At 51.0% G+C, this 21,599-nt stretch overlaps 1 protein-coding gene across 3 annotated transcripts in view; it reads left to right on the top strand.

The window, feature by feature from the left end:
* The window catches only part of SMAD2 (SMAD family member 2), a 357,823-nt gene that overhangs the window by 245,976 nt on the left and 90,248 nt on the right, over window positions 1-21,599 (top strand). For all 3 annotated transcript variants that reach the window (XM_069626941.1, XM_069626943.1, XM_069626942.1), the window contains one exon: window positions 13,871-14,008. In XM_069626941.1, coding sequence (XP_069483042.1) covers window positions 13,871-14,008 — 138 coding nt within the window. The remainder of the gene's footprint in view (window positions 1-13,870; window positions 14,009-21,599) is intronic.

The following is a 21,599-nucleotide window of genomic DNA, read 5'->3' as shown; positions in this document are numbered from 1 at the left end:
AGCTGGACAGAGGTCTTGGCTTCTTCAGGTTTCTCCAGAGTGGCTGCAGAGGTCCTCTCGCTATCCCAAAAGCCAGGTAAGAGCACAAACTGCCACTAGCCAATAGTAGAACTGCCCCCCACACAAACCACAGCAGTGGTCAAAATAGGACTACTGGCCGGAACACTCGTGCATATCACTCGGACACACTGAAACCAGTTTGTGGATTGGGACCAGACACCAGCCAACATCCTACCAGCAAACACACACACAGCCCTCCATTAGCCCGCCAAAAGCCTATGCTTTCCTGGGCACTGGAAGTCTATATAAGGATATTCTTGGCCTAACAATCCAGGAAGAAGGCTAAAAGACTAGATGGCCAAAGGTCTAGCGAGAAACCTTGTGGCATGACCATGTTTGATCATTAGCCATAGTTTGTAGCCAAACGCAATAAAGCTAAAAGAAAAGCCCAGAAAAATGGTAAAAAGTCACTGCTGCAACCAGCGTGTCCATTTAGCACACTCTGAATAACCACAGAAATTCTGCGAGTGTTAGACTATGGTAATAACAAAGTGTACCCCATCGTAAGCTGCATTGTAAAAGTATAAAAAGTTACCACAAGTGATAATTTACTAAAAGTAGTAACAAAGTAACTAGACTAAGGGAAACCATGTTTCCCAGTACTGACCTGAATGACATGTCAGTTACCCCATAACAGATGAGCAAAAGACAGTGTAGTGAAGCTTAAGGCTTCACTGCAATGTTGAAAGTACATGTCAGGATTATTAAGAATTGGTGCAGTCACACTGTGAGAATACACAACACTTATCTGCTTGGTATTTGGAAACCCACCTTTTGGTATAGGTCTGTACTACACAAGTTGGTAGTATGACTGAACAGCTATGACACTGGACATTGATTTATCACTGGTAGATTTAGAGAAATACTGAGTTTGGTGTAAAGGTTAGATTGGGGAATAAAACAAAGCTTAACAAATAATTCATCAACTGGTAAGTACATTTTTAACCCTCCCATGCAAAGTAAATGTAACACTTTCCCGGGGAAAGGTAAAGGCACAGAGTCTGAGGTAGGAAGAGTCTCGGAGCCAGGACAGCCAACGTTAGTTGAGCAAAGTCTAGGGGAGCTGAAGATCTTCTTTGCAGGTAAGTAAATCTTATACAGTGTTTTTAGAAAAGTTTGTAGAAAAAAGGCCACAAGCTGTGAGGCTTGTGCGGGGCAAATCGGAAAGCAACTCTGCAAGGGCATCCAAGACGAGTCTCAACTACACCACAAGAGGCAAGTCCTCTTAACTTTACAGTACCTTTTGGTTAGAAGAAATGCTTCCAGCTGGCTTCTGTTCTTGTACAGCTCTGCAGATCCTGGTGTTCCTGGGCCTCAGTCGTGGGGACAAGAGGGAGGACGTCTGGCGACTCCTGCACTGCAATGGGAAGATCAGCGGCAGCAATGGTTAAACTTTGATTCAGCGGCACTTCACGGTTTCAGCTCCCTGCGTCTACAGCAAATAGCAACACAGCTGTTCTCGGATACCAGTTCAGATCTTCCTCTCATCTGGTGGCCCAGCACTCGGTTGAGGTGGTTCAGGCTTGGGCATTCCTGCTTCAGGGAAGTCCGGAGGATCTTCCTGGTGCTATAGTCCGACTTTAATGCGATCCACTCGGTTTGGTGTTCTTCTCCCTGGCACTTCGTTTCCAGCAGCAGTGGAAGCACAGCCAGCTCCGAGAGGATGTCCAAATGAATTCACTTTGGGGTTCATTGGTCCCACCAACCCAAGGGGAGAAGTAGTCCTTGCAGGGCTTCTCTACAAGGCGAATTCGGATCTTCAGCATAGCAGTAGGGCTTCACCGGGCATACCAATGGTTCAGGAGTTGCAGCAGACATCTCTTCCAAGTTGGTCTTTGGATTCCTTCGTCCAGTGGTCGATTCTGCCTTCCAAGCCAAAAGGCATCACCATTTATGCAGGTTTCTCCCTTCATTACAGCCCAGCTGTCAATCGCACAGCAGGGTGGCTTTCTACCAAGGACAGCCAACCAGCCAATCACCTTAGGGTGCATTCCTGTAACTAAGGGGATTAAGCACAGGGAGTTTCGGGCAACTCCCTCACTTCCTGCCCCTCCCCGACATACTGGAGCAGAGGCGGGCTTCACTCGTGAAACCCGCTAAAGATGAAACAAACAAAGGGACCAAACCTGGTTTGGTACACATAGTAAATCTCAAGAAGGACCTTTTTCCAACAAGAAATGGTGAAAAAAGACCAGGGCCATTTTGACAATCCAGGCACCCATGGTTGCCTTACTGCAGCTGCGAACGCATCCTGCGGTAACACACAATGGTAGTTAAAAGTAAACCACTGCCACCACCCATTAATTGTAGAAAGGGTCAAAGGGGATAGTATGTAACCCCTCCAGCCCCCTATGGTAAAATAGTGTGTTGGGTCTAGAAAGTTACAACACATGGACTAAATTTAATTTCTCTTGGAAGCAGTAGTTTCACCAAGAGAAGGTATTTAAACCTTTGGGAAATCTAAGACTTCTGTGCCACTGCACTGAAGGTGCTGTGTGTCACAATGTAGAGATGATGCCTAAAGAGTTTGTCAGACTCCAAAGTCAAAAGAAAGAGTATAGATCACATAAAAATACATTAGAGTGTGGGAAAAAGGGTCTCACTCTCGCCACGTTAGAATTTAAAAAGTCCTATCTGATAATTCTCCCTAACACTCAACCCCCTATCCCGCCACCCCCCTCCCCAGGATAAGGGACAGAAGGATGAATCTGAATCTTCGTACTCAAGTCAGTCATACTTTCTAGAAAGACCATCAGCATTTTGGTGATTACAACCTGACCTGTGTTCTATGCTGAAATCGAACCCATGAAGGCTGTTTGACCACCTTAACAATTTAGGATAATCTGCATTAACCATCTCAAGGGTTGGTGGTCTGTTTGAATTACAAAAGTAGATCCATACAATTATGGTCTAAAGTCCTTCAAAGACCACACAATTGCAAAACATTCTCTTTCAATTGTTGCCCACCTTTTTTCACGGTCATTCAGTTTCCTACTGATGAAGCGAATAGGGTGTTCCCTGCCTTTCTCATCCAGCTGACTCAGAACTGCACCTATCCCTGTATTGGAAGCATCTGTTTGTACAATAAAGGATTGGTTGTAGTCCGCAGCTCTCAAGACCAGAGCTTGACAAAGGGCTTTCTTAAATCCTTCAAATGCTTTAATGCACTCCTCATTCCACCTGACCACCTTGGGGAATTTGGGTGAGGAGATCACATTTAAGAGAGAAGCTATGGTCCCATAGTTCTCAGTGAGTTCCTATAGTAACCAATGAGACCAAGAAAGGCTCTCAATTGGGTTTGAGTAGTAGGGGTGGACCAGTCTTGTACAGCTTGTACCTTGCTACGCTATGGCCTTATTTCACCTCCTCCCACCTCATGTCCAAGGTAGACCACTTTACTCTGACCAATTTGACGCTTGCCTTTATGGTCAGATGGGCCTGCTCAAGAGCCTACAATACATATCCTAGGTGGTCAATATGCTCTTCCCAAGTAGGGCTGAACACTGCACCGCTTCAACAGAATTTATCTACATCAAACCCCATCTTAGGCCAGTAGAAATATAGAGAAATCCTTTCCTCAGTGATCTTAAAACTTAAGTGACCAGCCAAAGGAATCACATGGGCTAACTGTAGAAACTGGGGGTGGGGGATCCTCACCTCCTGAGGCACTACAAGTCTCCTGTAGTCCCCTGGGGTCGACTCTGTAGGCCCACTGTAAAGGAGGCAATCCTCCCAGTACAGCCTGTGCTTACCTGACTCTTGCCCTTCCAGCTGGGAAGCTGCCTGTTGGCAAAGTCGTCCAAGAGTAGGACACTCACTTTGGGGCCACCTTCTGCAAGCAAAGTCTGCAGCTCAGGATGGTCTTTAGGATCCAGATATCCAACAAGATGAAGGGCTCTGTTTCAACTAGCTGGTTAACCATCCTCTGGTTGGTCCTCCCACACAGTCTCAGCTGGTGGAGGGGTCACAGGTGTGACCTTTGACTGTCCTCTTGGGGATGTCCTTGTTTTGTGCACAGGGGTGATGCCTTTCTTTCTGAGACCTGGAGTTTCCCCTTGGTCTCCTTCCTTGTCCTGGAATTAGAAGGGTGTCCTTCCTGTGGACTGGGAGTTATAGTTACTTCTGTAACTACCCATTGAGAATCATCCAAAGTTGCCTCTCTGGCCAGTCTAGTCTGCTTCTGCTTACTTTTACTGGGAGGCCTGGGGGTGCTTAATACAACCCCAAGAGCTTTTAAGTCATTCCCCCAACAGGACCCTCCCAGGCACCTTGTAAAAGGTTTCATCCGCCACTGTAATGCTGGCCACAGTGTCTCGAATGGCAGGGGTCTCCTGACCCTTCACAAGTGCACTGTCCTTCCATTATTCTTTTGTTACCTGGAATAGTTATACACATCTCCGTTATGCTGTTCCCACAGACTCAGGGACACCAAAGAAACACTGGCTGAGACTCCAACGGGGTCTTCAGCCAATAGATGAACGTTTCCACTTGACGTATGAACTTATCCCTCAGGGATGAAGGCTTAGGGGGCAGTGTGGACCCCTTAAGGTTTACCATTGCATCTGGGATCCCCTTCAATATGGTCGGTTGACCCACAAGCATAGCCTTTAACAAATGTTTTCTGGAATGGGGGCTTCTGCTGACCTCCCTCTGGTTTACCACCAGTGGTTTCACTAGACCGAATAACCAGTGAAACCACTGGTGGTAAACCAGAGGGAGGTCCTATTGAAATGGCTGGTGGCAGTGGTTTTACAACAAACTACCATGATTGTTCACAACTGCGAACACCGGTAGCGTTAAATCGCGGTAGCCAGGTTTTTCAAGATGGCGTCTGAGACCCCTCTGTAAAAAACAGGTCTCGGTCTTCTTTTTTCACTGTTTCTTTGTGGAAAGGTCCTTCTTGAGTTTTGCTCTGCGCGCCAAGCCAGGTTTGGTCCCTTTGTACCCTCGCCTTTGGCGGGCTTCAGGACTGAAGACCGCCTCTGACGCCCAAGTGTCTGCGGTGGGCAGGAAGTGAGTGAGGTGCTCTCAACTCCCTGTGCTTAGTCTCCTAGGAGACCCAAATGAACTCTGGCATGATTGGCTGGCTGACTGTCCGGCAAGGACAGCCACGCTGCTGGGTGAGTGGCAGCTAGGCTGGAATGTAAGGGAGGAAACTGGATAATAAGCGAGTCTCATGGCTTGGAAGGCAGTCGACCACTGGAACGAAAGAACCGAAGACCAGCTTGAAGAGGTCGGCTGCTGCAACTCCTGGACTGTTGGTTTGCCCGGTGAACCTTGCTGCAGGTCCGAATCGATAAGTTCATCTCAACAGAGAAGCCCTGCAAGGATGACCCTTTGAGCTGGTGGGACCAATCAACTCGACCCATAAGCCACCTCTATACAATTCTCAGGGCTGGTTGTATTTTCCTCAGAGTGCTGCAGGAAACCGAATAACCAAGGAGAGGGACACCGGTTTGTGCTTTACTACAGCTACCAGAATTGCAGATTTGCCAAGTAACAGCTTTTCGACCAGTCCCTGTGCAGTGCAGGAGTCCCCCCCGAACCCCAATCCCCGTCCCCTCCTCCTCCCCCCCCCCCCGACGTCCTCCCTCTTGCCCCACGACTGAGGCTTGAACAGCGATATCTGCAGGAACTGCCAGGAACAGAAGTCTTCAGCTGAATCTTTTTCTTCATTTGAAAGGTACAGTGAAACGAGACTGAGTATGTGCCTCTTGTGGTGAAAGTGCTTGAAACTTTGCAACTAGCCGGTCCGCTTGTGTGCTGGGTCTAGAAAGTTACAAATGTAAGTAAAGTCAATTTCACTTTACTGCTCTTGGAAGCAGTAGTTTATCCAAGAGAAGGTATTTACACCCTGGGGAAATCTGAAAGACTTCTCTGTGCCACTGCACTGAAGGTGCTGTGTGACCAATTTTAAAGATGATGCCTATGGAGTTTGTCAGACTCCATAACCAAAAGAAGAGTTCAAAATCACATTTACATAAGAGGGGGCGTGGCTTGGACGGCCATGTAAAGAGCCGTGTTCTTGTGGAGCTCCGTTGATCCTACGATGATCCTGTGGGAGAGGTGTGCGTGCGGTGACCGACCGGCACTGAAAAATCACATCCATGCGTGTGAATACGAAGGCTACACTCGTTGAAAGTTTGGTTTGCGTGGAAGGCTCGGACTCCGAGTTATGCCCATTCGTCTGCCGCGGGTCCCGGATCGGCGAGAGGGACAAAATGGCGGCTGGAACGAAGAGGACGACAGGGGGGTCACAAGCGCCACTGTGATCGTGTGTCTAAAGACCTGCAGGGTCCCTGCATCGAACCCCATGATCAGCGCTCTAAGGCGGACTGCTGTGCTGGGAGGCGGAGGGGCAGCGCTGAGAAAGCGCACATCGGTGGGCGCACGCACCCAATGCAGATACAACCCACAGGTTGTATATTGACAAGACCCTGCCAAGTGAACTGCTTGTGGAGACTGGGCCCGCGGCGGAGTCGGATTGAACGCCGGCGGCACCCAGGAAGATACTTTGTGGCAGCGCACTGGGGGAAAAGCTGTGCGATCGTTGTGTCGGCAACAAAGTAGCCATGGATCCTTTGGCTGGCGTGAACGAGGGAGTGGTGGCAGCTGCAGGTCTCTCAGCATTGTGAACTTACCCTGGGTTGGGAGAAAACCCCATAGGGACCGCCGACAGACTGTGGCCAATCTTCCGTGCGCTCCGTACACCCTCGGGCTGGGTTGCCTGAGGAGAGGGTAGTCGTGGGCACTGTGGGGTGCGCTGGGCCCCCCCCTTGGGAACACGAGGTGCAGTGGATGCCGCGACACTGTAGGGCCCAACACAGACACGGCACACTATAAGGGAATACATTGGCTTGACCACGCCGGGCCTGCATCTTGGAACATCGGCGCGGGCCAGTTGAACAGGCCGACATGGGACATTTGTTGGTCCCTTGATGCTTACAAGGGCCCCCCTCTGATGCTTACAAGCCCCCCCCCCTCTGAGTCTGGGTGCAGGAGTACCACATCTAGGACCGTTTTGTGCACCGGATGGCCCCGTGATTGCGAAGAGGAGGTACAAAGGGGGAATGGGTGAGCGCACTTGAGCACTGACCGGGGGTGCGTGAATACGTGGGAGGATACAGCCCACTCTGGGTGCGAGCGGAGAGACGGGCGCATATTTGAACTGAGAGTTTGCGACCATCCGTGTGGGGGGGGAAGCACGGCATGCTTTTGCCCAGTCGACGTAGCAGGATGTCCTCCAAAGTAGTTAGACCCAGGATCAAGCAGCCCACGATGGAGGCCTATGGCATGTCGACCCCGGGTGTGGAGGGGGGCAAAAGTAAAGTGACCCCCGTGGCAGCAGCGGAAACACCGGGTACGATCCAGGAGGTATTGGCAGCGATTGCTGACTTAAAAGTGGCCTGGGAGACGAAGTTAGGCCTGGCAATGAAAGAGCTGCAGGAGGGCCTGTACCTCAAGATCGGAGCGGTCCAGGTGGAGGTGAACCTGCTAAGACAGGATGTGCGAACGATTGCGGAGCGCACTGGGGCCTTGGAGAATGAGTTGGCCCCGAACACGGAGGCGTGCGTCGCAAATGCTAAGGAGCTCCATGCCCTCGTGCAGCGGGTGGGCAATCTGGAGGACAGAGCTGAGCAAGCAGAGGGGCGCGTCAGACGCAATAACATCCGCATAGTGGGTTTACCGGAAGGAATGGAAGGACCGAACCCCACAGAATACGTAGAAAACATGCTCTTGCAGGAGATAACAGGCGGGGTGCTGAACCAGGGGTTTGCAGTTGAAAGAGCGCATAGGGCCTTGACAAGGAGACCGACCCCGGGAGCCCCCCCCCCCCCATAGCCGCTGATCGCAAAGATCTTGAATTATCGGGATCGTGAGAAGATCCTCAAATTTTTCCGGAGGGGAGGAACGATTGAAAGGGGGTCAGCAAAAATCACGGCGTATCCGGACTATACGCTACTTGTACAGCGTAGTAGAATGAACTTTGGATCGGTGAAAAGGAGGCTCAAAGCAGCAGGCCATCGCTACATGCTGCTCTACCCGGCCAGGTTGAAAGTGTTTTATAAGAACGGATCCCTTTTCTTTGAGACACCAACTGAAGCGATGGATTGGCTGGACATGCAAGGCCGACCTCAGGAACCAGATGTCCAGATGGAAGCTGCGGGAGATAAGTAGCACGTTGCTGGGGCACCCGAGGTGACATAGTCAAGACATTGGGACTTGAATATAGAGTGGTGGTTGTGGGGAAAGAGTCGTGGTATCTGCCGGCTGGTCCCGTTGGATGCACTTTTCCTAAATAGATCGGGAGCTCCTAGAAGGCACCCCTTGGACCCAATAGTAGTACACTTAGTTAGGTCACTGTTAGATTGGTGACGCCCCGCGGGGTCCTAGTTCTCGGTTACGAGACAGGTCCAGACGTGGGTGGGCCTGAGATCCAGGGATGGAGCTGGGCATTTGGTGGGGTGGGGTGGGGTGAGGTAGGGTGGGGGGAGGGAGGGGGTTGTGCTATGGTGTGGAGTTGGGGAACGGGGAGGGGGGGTTTGTTTGAAGAGGGAAGGGGAAGAGTCGGAAAACGAATCAGCAAGGGGAGCATTAAAGGGAGTGATAGGGTGGGAATAGTCTGAATAGATGGCATCGGGTAATCTCAAAATTGTAACCTGGAATGCACGGGGCCTGAACAGCTATCTGAAACGAAATAAAGTGATGCTGTACTTGGAGGATGCGCATAGACATAGCCCTGCTGCAGGAGACTCCTCTCAATAGGGAGAAGCTGGAGGTGGTCAGAAGAAAATGGAGGGGCAATGTTGTGGAGGCTGCATACTCGGCGTATGCTAGAGGGGTTATCACTTGGGTGGCGCCGCATGTGCCGTTTCAGGTGCTTAGCTCCACGGTAGACCCGAAGGGCAGAATGTTGGTGGGAACAGGACTCCTGGAAAACGGGGAAGTGCATATTATAAATTTGTATGCCCCCAATAACGACACGGTGGCTTATTTTAGGACCCTTTATGGTAAACTTGGCCCCCTGGCTGGGGGCACGGTGGTGTGGGGAGGGGACTTTAATTGCACCCTGAATCCCAAAATGGATAGGTCAGTTGACAAGGTGGGGAAAATGGTGCCAGCGGCCAAAGCGCTGGTGACTTTGCTGAAAGACCTAGGCCTAGAGGATGTGTGGAGAAGGTTGCATCCTACGGATAGGCAATACTCACACTACGCAGCGCCACATGACTTGCACACGAGGTTAGATTATATGTTTGTAGCGGCAGAGATAGCGGGAGAAATGGTGGGAGCGGAATACAAGGCCCGAGTATTATCTGACCACTCGCTTTTGGTGGTAGAGTGGAGACACCAGCCCCCCAGATCGCGGATCCCAACATGGAGACTCGGGACCAAAGCTCTGCAGGATGAGGGGTTCCGGGAGGGTCTGAGGGATGCCATCGAGGAATATTTTAATATAATTACGGGCAGCGTACGCTCTGTGGGAAGCGTTTAAGGTGGTGGTGCGTGGAGTAGCCATTTCCAAATCTAAAGGGCTCCAGGGGGGCATCGAAAGGGAACTTCGGGAAACAGAGAGGGAGCTGGAGGGTCTCACACGATGCGATGACACTGCCCATGATAATGGAGCCAAGATAAAGGATCTACAGTTAACCTGCAGTGCACTCTGGGAAAGGCTGTGTAGACTCAATTACAAGAAATACACGGTGAGGCTACATGCAGGGGGTGACAAGCCGGGCAGAATGCTGGCCTGGCTGTACAAGAGTGAGACCCCCCGCTCGGTGATCAGCGAGATTCGGGATGAGGGAGGTCGCATCTGGAACACTCAGGACGGGGTAAACGAGGAGTTCCACAAGTTTTATAGACATTTGTATGAGGATACAGGGGAGGATATGTGTCTAAGACATATCGGACACATTAGAAGACATAGAGCTGCCCACCCTGGACGACCATGAACGCGCGGAGTTGGACGCTCCTATCACCTCGGATGAGTTCGAGGTGGTGATTCAGAATCTGCCCACGTGCAGGGCGCCCGGGTCGGATGGGTTGCCTGGTGAGTTTTACAAGACGTACAGGCAGGAGCTGCTTCAGCCATGTTCAACGAGGCCTATGAGCAGGCAGAACTTCCGTTGTCCCTTCGCGAGGCGGTGATCATCCCACTCCTGAAACCAGGCAAGCCGGCCGTGGAGTGGGGGTCATATAGACCCTTGTCCATGTTCAATCAGGACAGCAAAATACTCACGGCAGTGCTGGCTAATAGGTTGAAGAGGGTAATCGGTAGGCTGGTACACCCAGATCAGACGGGCTATGTCCCGGGTAGGAATATCACTGATAACCATAGGAGGCTACACCATATCATTGACCACAATGAGGAAGATACGGGCGAGCTGGCTATTGTGTCGCTAGATGCGGTCAAGGCCTTCGATTCGGTACGGTGGCCTTGGCTGAAAGCGGCCCTGAGGGGATATGGAATGGGACCTGGATACATTAGGTGGGTCCAGTTGTACAGCACCCTGATGGCGAGAGTTAAAAAAAAATCCATAGTCTCAGATATGTGGCAACTCAGTAGGGGGACCAGACAGGGATGCCCCTGGTCACCCATGTTATACATACTAGCATTGGAGCCGCTGGCAATATGTCTGCGGCAACAATATGGGGAAGTGGGTATTAGCACAGTAAGTGGTAGACACTTGGTATCACTGTATGCGGACGACATGCTCCTTTATCTGCGTTATCCGGAATAGAACCTGCAGCATGTGCTGGAGGTGATGGACTGTTACGCCACCCTCTCGGGCATAGCAGTAAACCCTAGAAAGTCTAGTCTGTTCTCCTTTGGTAGATATAGGAATGTGCCGATACAGCGGTTGCCCATCCTGCCAATACCATGGCAGATTGAGACATTTAGGTACTTGGGAGTAAACATTTACCACAAGATTGAGGCGGAGCACTAATATAATAGAGAAAGCAATAGAGGGGTTTAAGAACAGCATGATGTTTTGGTTTAGATTGCCCCTGACGATGGGCAGAGCGGCCTTGCTCAAGATGGTGGTCCTACCTAGACTCCTGCATTTTTTTGTGAATGTCCTGTTTTTGATCCCCAGGAGTTTTTTTTGAGAGACTTCATAGTGTGTGCCGGGGCTTCATATGGGGTAACTCCAGGAACAGAGTGGCCCTGTGGAAACTCCAGAACCCGTGTGATGTTGGTGGTATAGGCCTGCCGAATTTTGAGCTCTATTATCTGGCGGGGCAGCTGCTGTTTGTGGACAGGTGGCTGTCGGCTGAAGACTCGGCGGAAGCCAGGCTTTTGCGGGGAGACTCGGCCCCATACTTTTTGAGGGAGGTGGTGTGGCTACGAAAGGACAAACTGATGGGAAGGAGGCGGCTATTGAGGCTGGGCTGGGAGGTCTGGTGCAGAACTTGGAGAATGATGGGTGACTCAGAGCCGTTCTCCCAGCAGACCCCACTGGTGGTGCTGTGTGGGAACGACTCAACTGTTTGAGTTGGTCCGTAGATATTGGGAACTGGTAGGCTTGGCCACCCTTGGAGACATATGGCAGGAAGGGGAGGCATTGGACTTTCAGAGGTTGCAAGCAGAGACAGGGGTGCATAGAGGCCAATATATAACCTACGCTAGGCTCATAAAACGGGTTAGAGAGAGATGGCCCGAGACGGTGCTAGCTGATGACCCTGATGCCTCCCTGGAAACGATGTATGATGATTCGGAGGGCGGGCACGAGATATCGAGGATATACTAACTCCTGAGAGCAAAGGTAGGGAAGGAGTTGCTCCAATTGAGACAGGACTGGGAAGAAGAGGTAGGAGGACCCATGACAGACAGGCAATGGGAGAGAGCCCAGAGGTACCATTAAAAAGGAGTCCCGGAACGCGAGACTCAAACAACTCCAACTGTATGTTACCCACAGGGCTTATCTGACCCCTAGGAAAATTGCTAGGTTTGGAGATTCGGTTACGCAGAAATGCCCCAGGTGTGGGGAGGTGGAAGCGGGGCTGCTACACATGTTCTGGGCTTGCGCGTAGGTGCACAGATTTTGGGATGAGGTTAAGATGAAACTGACTGGTGGGGGAGTAGTGTTGGAAGTGGGATCGGCTTGGTCATGCATGCTTGGGATTTTTTTTCCAGACCCCTGGACTTTAAGCACATAAGCAAAATGAAGGACTTAGCTTATGCCCTGGCCAAGCGCTGGATTGCTATGGGCTGGAAAGCGGCCCGCTGACCCAGGGAGGAGCTATGGTGGGCGGATCTCCTAAAATGGGCGGAAGCGGAATCTGGTTTGGTTTGAAGCAGTCACTAGGGGAGGTGAGCCCCTGCTGGCCTGGCGGCAATTGGTGACCTCCTTGGCAAACCCTCGCCAGGGTAATGACGGATCCGAGGACCCGATAATGCTCCAGCAGATGACACGAGCGAGCCGGCTCTAGTTTAGAGTGGGGAAGGGGGGAGGTTGGTGAATTATAATGTATAATGTGTTGGTTCAACGATGCCTTTTTACGTCCTGAAACAGTTGTATATTGTGATGTTTTTTTTTGTTTGGTTTTGAAAATAAAAAAAAGTAATGAAAAAAAATACATACATACATAAGAGAGTGGGAAAATGGGTCTCACTCTCCAGGTTAAAAATTCAATTCTTCAAAATCCAGCAAAGTTGCATAGGGTAGAAAGGAATGAGTACATTTCTGAGAATTCTCCCTAACACAGTTGTTTAGCTATATAACCCATTAACGGCGTTAAATAAGAGCATCCCTTAAAGATTGGGGAATGACTAATAGTTGTTTGGATGGTAACAAGTGCTTTTTTGCTTAATGTGTTATTTCAAAAGAAACCAAAATGGGCGTAGTATCAGAAGAATTGCTCCCTTGTTAATCCCAAAATTCTACATGAATGTGTGGTGTCACTCTTCAGTAAAATACCCACCCTGTATCCGGTAAGATAGCTCAGTGGGTTGTGTGCTCACTGCTGCAATCTGTGATCTGCAGGACTAGTTTGAAATGCGGCAATCCGAATCAGCCTTTCGCCCTTCCGAGGTAGATAAATGAGTACCAACTTCGGTTGGGTGATATTACATGCAAATATAATAATAATTTGGCATTTATATAGCGCTACGAACCCTCAGGTATCTGAGCGCTGCTTATTATTACCCACGGTGTGTGGTGCTCATTTATCGACCTCGGAAGGATGAAAGGCTGAGTTTGGCCCAGCCGGGATTCGGACCTGCGTTAGCAGGCGCTGCACGGATGTCAAAGCGCTCTACTCGCTCTACTCGCTGTGCCACTTGACCGGCCACTTGACATATGGTCTATGTAATGCACTTTGGCGAAATCGCTATTTTAATAATACATAATTATTCCATGTTTTGCACAGCTTCTTTTTTGATGTTTGGTCATGCACTTTTGTTCCACCAGTTTTTCTTCAATATGTATACCTGTATGTGGGGTATAGAGGTTGGGGAGGGTGTGGGGTTGGGAGGTGCACACCCATGAATGCTAACTGCAGATTTTGAAGCACCACCTCGAACAGGTGTTTGTATTATAAATGTTACAGCCTACTCAGTAAGGGGACAAGGTATACAACGTAGTGGCGTCTCCTGACTTCATTATGTACCCTTTACTTCTGGGTCATAAATTTGGTAGACAAGAACCCTGGTTGTATACCTCCCTCCTCTTTCATCACATGTTGTAATGCCACATTTTAATTTGAAAATGTAGCACATTAGACTATTTGCCTTTCATAAAAGCTATGTCATATTTACAGTTTAACCTTTACAATAGAACTAATTGCGGCTCGTTTTTTTTTTTTCTAGGTCGAGGCGTGCGTCTCTATTACATTGGTGGGGAAGTTTTTGCAGAGTGCTTAAGTGATAGTGCCATCTTTGTTCAGAGCCCAAATTGTAACCAGAGATATGGTTGGCATCCTGCAACAGTATGCAAAATTCCACCAGGTAAGAAAGAAACCTCCCTTGTTCACTTCTGGTAGGCAGATTATGTAGTGTGAATGGTGTTTTGAAAATAAATACAAATTTCACTCAACACATGTGTGTGGACGCAGTCAAGTTAATGCTTTTCTCCTGTTTTAATTTTTTGTAGTTGGTTAAAATTCTAACCTTGATCTATCAAAGATATATATATATATCATTCTGAGGCTTGTGGAATCTGCTTAGATCACATGCTGTGCATAGGCCCACATCTAGTGGAAGCTCAGAGTACTTCAGTTGTTTTCGAAACTCAGATTCACAGTGACAAGTATTCACAAACTCTTACACACAAGGTTTCTTGAGTGAACAATTATACATTTGTTTACCCGTCAGTTATAGTAAGCCTTTTTCAAAGGGGGGCAATATAAAACAACACACAAATACACTTAAAAAATACACTCTTTAGTTATCTAAATCAGCAAATACCCACTTGGGGATGACGCACAGGCACCATCTACACCCTCAAGTGACTTCAATAGCTAGGGTGCTGTTGGCATCAATATATTACTGTTGCATTTAGAATATTCTTAGGAGTAGTGTTAAAGAGCAGAGAGTTCAGAATAACACAAGTATTCATACAGTTATTCTTAAGTAAGGAAGTACTTTCAAACAACCCCCTCAATGCAAAGTTAGTTAACCCTTTCCTGGAAGGAAGGCAAAAAACATAAGCAGAAGACAGAAGAGTCATTAAGGGAGCCAGGCCAGCCAATGTTAAGTTAGCAAAAAGTCAAGGTGAATTCAAGCTCTTCTTGCAGGTTAAGTAGAAAGTATTTTCCAATGTTTCAAAAGTCTTGGTAGAACAGAAGCAATCAAAGTAGGGCCACACGCTGATTAGGCTTGTGAAGTAAAGAAGCAGCAAGCAACTCTACACATGCAACCAAGCAAGTCTCCAACGAGGACAAGTGAGTACACAGGAGGTAAGTTTTATATTCGACTTTACAGTACCTTTTGGTTGAAGAAAAAGTGCGCAGATTTCTGTTCCTGTGCAGCTCTGCAGATCTTGCTGTTCCTGGGCCTCAGTCGTGGGGACAAGTGGGAGGACTTCTGGGGACTCCTGCACTGCAATGGGAGAGACGCTGCTCGCAACCGGCAAACTTGATACAAGTGGCTGTTCGGTGTTTCAGCTCATTGCGTCTACCGCAAATAGCAACACTGCGGTTCTCCAGCATGAGGTCTGGCATGGATTCACATGCTCATGAATATTCCCTGTCGTCAGGCTGGGAATCCTTGGTAAAGAAAAAATCAGTTTCAGTTTCGTTTTCTGAACTGTCTTTCTCCTATAACCAATCACTGGTCTCTGGGTCCTACTGCCCCCAGCCAATGACTGACCTCTACCGGAGCCCTTCTGGCAGCCATCTTCAGATTTTTACCGCACGTTCAAGTGTTGGGAGTCCTCGTGCTATAGCTCTCTAGCTTTTACTACGTTTTTGTGATTTTTCAAAGAGTTTAATCTCATTTTTTCGGTCAATCTAGCCTCAAGCTCCATAGTTTCTGCTTCCGATCAACAGGGACCCGTTTCAGAATTTTCTACGCCCCTCAAGTCAAGGATGAGCATTCCAGATGCCTCTACTGCCTTCACGAAGACAAAACTCACGTGGAGAAGGACTGTGCGTTTTTCAAGAACGTGTCGGAGCGGACTATGAGGAATTGGCGTGTCCGCCCCACCAACTGGCTGGAAGGGAAGAGCCCAGCAGCAGGTGAGAAGTCCGAGTGGTCTTCTAAGTCCTTTGAGGGCGCTCCGGCGACGGGGGCCCAACAAAAGGCAAAGCACCGCGAGTCCGCAGGCATTGGTAGCACCGAACGGTCGGGCTCCTCGGCTGCCAGGCAGGACGCACTTTCACCGACACCATCAACCACAAGCCAATGCTCTGGCTCAGTGAACAGGAAATCGGAAAACCCGGGTAGCTTCGTGAGAAGCCCCGGTCGATCCCGACGGAGAAAGCCGAGGGAGAGCAAGGCGGTGATACAACTCCCCTCCCCAAGGTGAAGGCCTCAGGCACGCCCAAGGTCGTGAAGGCCCTGGCAAAGCTGGCTGCCCCAGTGGAGGCGACCTCAGGGCCTAGAGTTTCCCTGCCACCACGGAGGGAATCCTCTTTTCAGCCCATCAATAAGACTCCAAGACTCCCGTCTAACCCCAGGTGGTAAAATGGGGGCGGGGGGGGGGGGTGGTGTCCATCATAGACACATACAGCCTCTGAAGAGGAGCTGGATGGAGTCGTGAAGATCCTGAATAAGGAGGGATCCCAGCGAGGCGGACGAAGAAAGCGACTGTGCCGACGAGGAGCCCGTGGAGGCGGACGATTCGACTCCCAAACTGTCGCAGCTGGTCCCGGAGCCACAAGACAATTCAGGAGCAATCTTGAAGGCAATCGGGCCTTGTGTACGGAGATGAGGACAAGGTTGCCCTTACCCCCAACTGACGATCCAGTGGAGCCTGGACTGTCAGGAAGCCCTCCAGGCAAGCGGAGAAGAGTTCATCCCCCCAGCCCTCCTCCCCCCCCCCCCCCCTTTGCCCCCCCCCCCCCCCCCCCCCAAGCCCTTTCAGCCTTCCCGGCCTTCTCCTTCCCCCGGATCTGAGGGATGGCACGGGAACTGAGACAGGGACGGATGGCGACGATGGGCTGGCCGAAGCCGACCCCGGATTCAGTCGTCTCCAGCGGCCAAGAAGAAAGCGGCGGGGACAGCGGCCTCAACTTCAACCTCCCCGCTGGACGGTGAGGGGAAGAAACTGGATGCCGTGGGACGGCGGGGTCATCTCGACGGCGACGACGATTAAAGCGGCCAATGCCCTCGTGATTGTGGCCCGCTACGACAGGGAGCTGTGGTTTTAAGATCGCTCCCCTGCTGGACTTCCTCCTGGACGACAAGAGGGCTGAAGCCCTGGAGATCCTTCAGGAAGGCGGGATGGCGTCGGACCACACCATAACTGTTTTCACTGGCACTGCTAACACCGGTTTTTGCCTGATGGGTAACAGTGTTTGCCTTCGCCGGAGTGGTTGGCGCAAGGCAACCGATTTCCGCCAAGACATGCAGACCAGAGTTCTGGACATGCCTTTCAATGGGAACAATCTGTTTGGCAAGACAGTGGACGAGTCACTGCAGGCCATCAAGGCCGACACGGAGACGGCTCGGGCCTTGGGTGTTCTGCAACAACGGCGGGTGCCCTTTTGGAACTCCGAGGCAAGCAAGGTGCCTCCAAAAGATTCAGTGGCTGCTCCTCGACGTATCGCCAGGCAGCACGCTCTTCATCGCTGGAGGCCTACAGAGGACTTGGCAAGTCAGGAGGACCTCGTCGCCAGGGAGGCCAAGGCGGCAAGGCTGCTAACGAGCAGGACTGAACTGGCCGCAGCATCTGGCCCCCTCCTTAGCACCCCGGTGGGAGGCCGGCTGGCCAAGTTCATCAGTGTGTGGGAGTCGATCTCCACCGACTGATGGGTGCTGGATGCCCTGGCCCGCGGACACTCAAGTTTCTAAAGTGCCCCCGCATTCCACCTGTGGCCAGGAAGGAAAATCGCGTCCCTCAACTACTGCTGGAAGTAAGGGCGATGCTGAAGAAAGGAGCCATCGAGCTCGTCCAAAAGAGGCTCCAGGTTGTACTTGCGATACTTCCTCATAAGAAAGAAGACCGGCGGCTGGCGACCCATCCTGGACCCTCGTTGTCCAAACAAGTACATAAAGTCCCAGAAGTTCCAGATGGTCACCCTCCAGCACGTGCTGGGATAGCTGGAGGGAGGCGACTTCCTATCGTCGCTGGAATTGGAGGATACCTACTTCCCCATCCTAAAAGGACATCGAATGTTCCTGAGATTCGTAGTCCAAGGGCAAAACAATCAGTTCAAGGCTCTTCCCTTCAGATTGAAGTTGGCACCCAGGGTATTCACCAAGTGCCTAGCACCAATGGCGGCGCGTCTGCGCCTGCAGGGTATCCACATCTACCCCTACCTGGACGATTGGCTCATCCGTGCAAGGACAAGAGCTTGCCGTCGTGCACACAGCAAAGACCGGCCAGCTGCTCAAGGATCTGGGATTGGGTCTTCCAATGTATTCCATATCTATGACAGGTAATCACCACAGCTCTGCTGCTTCAGAAAATCTTTCGGCTCCTGCGTCGATTACGTCGATACGCTGTCCTCGAGGGCATCCGTCGAGACGGATGCTATAAGTAGGTCGCACAATGCCCGTAGCCTCAATTCTGTTTTTTCCATGAATGTGTTCGCTTCGGAGATCTCAGCGCGCCGCGGTTCTTCTGAGTTCTGTTCTTTCGGTTCCTCGAACCTGTTTGTTGGTGAAGATCCATGATGTCTTCGTCTTCTACCCCGCGGCCGGCTTTTAAGAAGTGTCAGGTCTCCGGGTCCAAGTTGTCGTTGACTGACTCGCTCAACACCTGCCTCTGGTGCCTCGGTGAGGACCACGACACGGATGACTGTGTATCCTGCCAGTCGCTTACATCGAAGGCCTTGCAGGAGCGTAAGGAGAAGCTTTCTGTAGGTAAGGTGGCCAAGCCCTGGAAGTCGAGATCCACTGGGCTTTCGACTGACGGTTCGAGGGGCGACTCGCTGCATTGTCCGCGTAAGTCCGGGAGCGGTCTGGGTCCAGGAGTAGGTCCCGCCATTCCTCTGCCTCTTCGAGGCAGGTGGCATGTCCCCACAAGCATTCCACTCATGCAGAATGGGATTCATTACGGCAGGAGATGATGGCGATTTTTCAGTCGCAGGGCTCTGTTCCGTCCGTGCCGTCGAAAGACACCGGGCGTGACGGTGCTAGAGACACCCCTCGCACGCCTTCAGGCTCAAGTGGTCGTCACGATCACCAGGCACCTTCGAGGTCCCGGTCGGACAAGGATGGTCGCTCTAGACATGCCCGTTCCATGTTCCGGTCCTCGACGCCCTCGAGACCGCCGGAGCCTGTGAAGTCTTCGAAGAAGACATCGGCACTGAAGTCGTCGAGGGACTCTCTTAAGGCTCCGCCTCCTCTGACAGCCGGGGGGCCGATGGCTTCCTCAGACACTCTTGGGGCTCTGCCCTCGGACTGTGTCGAAGCCGTCAGCGCCACGCTCGACGCAGATTCCATCGCCTTTCAAGGCTGCTTTGTCGGAGGTACCCCATGGCACGGTGGAACCCCCTAGAAAGGCTCTGGCCAAGGCTAAAAATGTCTTTGTCCCTTTTTCTGTGCCCTCATTCCAGCCTCTGGATTAGATTTGAGGTGGATGAAGGGTCTGAGGAAGGTATGGTTCCTGATGAGGTACCTGACGAGATTTTGTGTGGTCATAGCCAGATTGAAGACCTGTGTCAGTCGTTGCACAACGCCAGTGGTCTGGACTCATCTCCGGAGGTGGATTTCTGTAGGCCTGAGCCTGGCACCCATGCACTGTCCTCGTACCGGCACCTTATGGCGAGGGTAATGGAATACTTGGGGTGGTCTGCGCCACCAGTGGATTTTCTGCAGGATGACCTGACGGATATCCTCGACCATGGTCCACCAACTGACCTGGTACTGCCATTCCATATGGCCTTGCAGAGAAGGGTGGCAGCAGCTTGGACTGCTCCGGAGAGTCTCCCGGCAGTGAGCAAGACTTTGCCGCGAAAATACCGCCCAGCCTGTAGCGACCCCTGCTACTTGTCCATGCACCCCACTCCGGAGAGTTTGGTGGTGCAGGCGGCTACGGCCCCAGCAAAGCAGGCGTCGTGTCCTACCATCCCTCCTGATGGGGACGACAAGCGTTTTGATGGCTGGGCGAAGAAAGTGTTTTCTTCAAGGGGTATGGCTTTACAGGCAGCCAACTGTGTGCCTTGTCACATTTCACGCACCCACTTTGGAACTGTATTTCGTTAGCGGCTGAACATATGCCCGAAGGGGAGCAACAGGATGGTTTTCTTGCTATTGTGCAGGATGGCAAGGATGCCATGCGAGTCCGTTCAGTCGGGTCTCGACATGGCAGATTGTGTCAGCCGGTCCATGGCGACGAGCACCGTAATACGCAGGTTTGCGTGGTTGCCGAAGCTGTGGTTTGCTCCGGATGTGCAAGCCCGGCTCCTCAACATGCCCGTTGATGGTGAACGTTTTTTGGCAGCAAGGCTGACAAAAGCCTTGAGGTTGCAAACCTCCAAAGCTGCAGCAAAGTCGTTGAGCGCTGCAGTTTGCCAACCTCTGCTTTTTTGTCCTAGGGGACAGCAATGGAGGGGAGGTTCCTTTCGATATTACTCGTCCTCTGGTAAATCGAGAGGTGCTGCAAGTCAAAGGGGTCCCTGTAGTGAAAAACAGGGTACTCGAGTTGCCACTGCCTCTCAGGCAGTTGCCTCTTTGTGCTCTGGCACTGCCGCAGCCGCTTCAGCTCAGTCATGAGGCCATGTCCCGCCGGTTGGGGGGAAGGCTGGTGCAGCATCTTGTAGAGTGGCGTGCCATTACTTCAGATGTGTGGGTTCTGGAGATCATAGCCCACGGCTACTGTCTTCCTTTCCGGCAGAGGCCTCACGACAATCCACCAGGGAATCGCTCATTGAAGAGTCTGAATCCGCTCCTTGTGCAGGAAATCCAATCCTTGCTGGAGAAGGGCGCCATAGAACTGGTGCCTGTAGCGGAGAGGAACAAGGGATGATATTCCCCTTATTTTTTTTTTAACCCTTAAAACTGTGTTTTTAGTTGCGGTTACTCGCTCGCAGAGTGAGTGAGTTGCAGGCACTGTCTGTTAAGCCACCCTTCACTGTGTTTCATAAGGACAGGGTTGTCCTTGGGGTTCGTCCTTACTTTCTTCAGAAAGTGGTGTCGGAATTTCATTTAAGCCAGGTCGTTATTCCGGCATTTTATTCTCCTCCGCATCCTAGTAAGGAAGAGGAGAGGGTCCATATGTTGGATCCTAGGAGAGCTTTAAGTTTCTACATTTCAAGAATGTCCCGGGTCAGAGTGGACGATCAGCTAGTTATTGGTTACGCTGGAAGGCGTTTGGGACAAGCTGTTACTAAGCAGACTTTGTCTCGATGGATTATCTTGGCAATTTCTCAATGTTACCGCTTTGCGGGTAAGGACCCTCCGGTAAGCTTACGGGCACATTCTACTACGGGTATGGCTGTCTCTACTGCCCTGCAGAGGGGTGTTCCTATTTTTAACATCTGTGAAGCAGCCACATGGGCTTCGATCCATACTTTTGTACACTACTCCCTAGATTCTATCCATGGGCAGGATTTGGCCTTTGGCAAGGCGGTACTTTACTCTGCAATTTGATTGGGCATTCTAAATTTCTATATTCTAAATTGTTTTCCCTCCTCCATACATTGGTAGTCTGTCATAGATATGGAATACGTCGGAGGACCCAATCCCCTCAAACAAGTTACTCTCTTACCTGGTAACGTTCTTTCGATGGGATGGTCCTCCGACGTATTCCAGATCGCTCCCTCCCTACCTGCCCCGCTACAGAATTTCTTATGCGATTGCATCTTACGTTTCCGCAAGGCTTTCTGTGGTCATACTGGCAGAAGATTGGTGCCATATGCTCTGGGGAAAAAAACTACAACTGAGGCTACGGGTGTCGTGTGTCCTACTTATATCATCCGGTGATGTCGGC

This window comes from Ambystoma mexicanum, chromosome 6p (genome assembly GCF_040938575.1).
Source record: "Ambystoma mexicanum isolate Mex_15411 chromosome 6p, UKY_AmexF1_1, whole genome shotgun sequence".
In the NCBI taxonomy this organism is placed as follows: domain Eukaryota; kingdom Metazoa; phylum Chordata; class Amphibia; order Caudata; family Ambystomatidae; genus Ambystoma; species Ambystoma mexicanum.
Note: the sequence above shows the minus strand (reverse complement) of the source record. Positions and strands in the feature narration are given on the sequence as shown.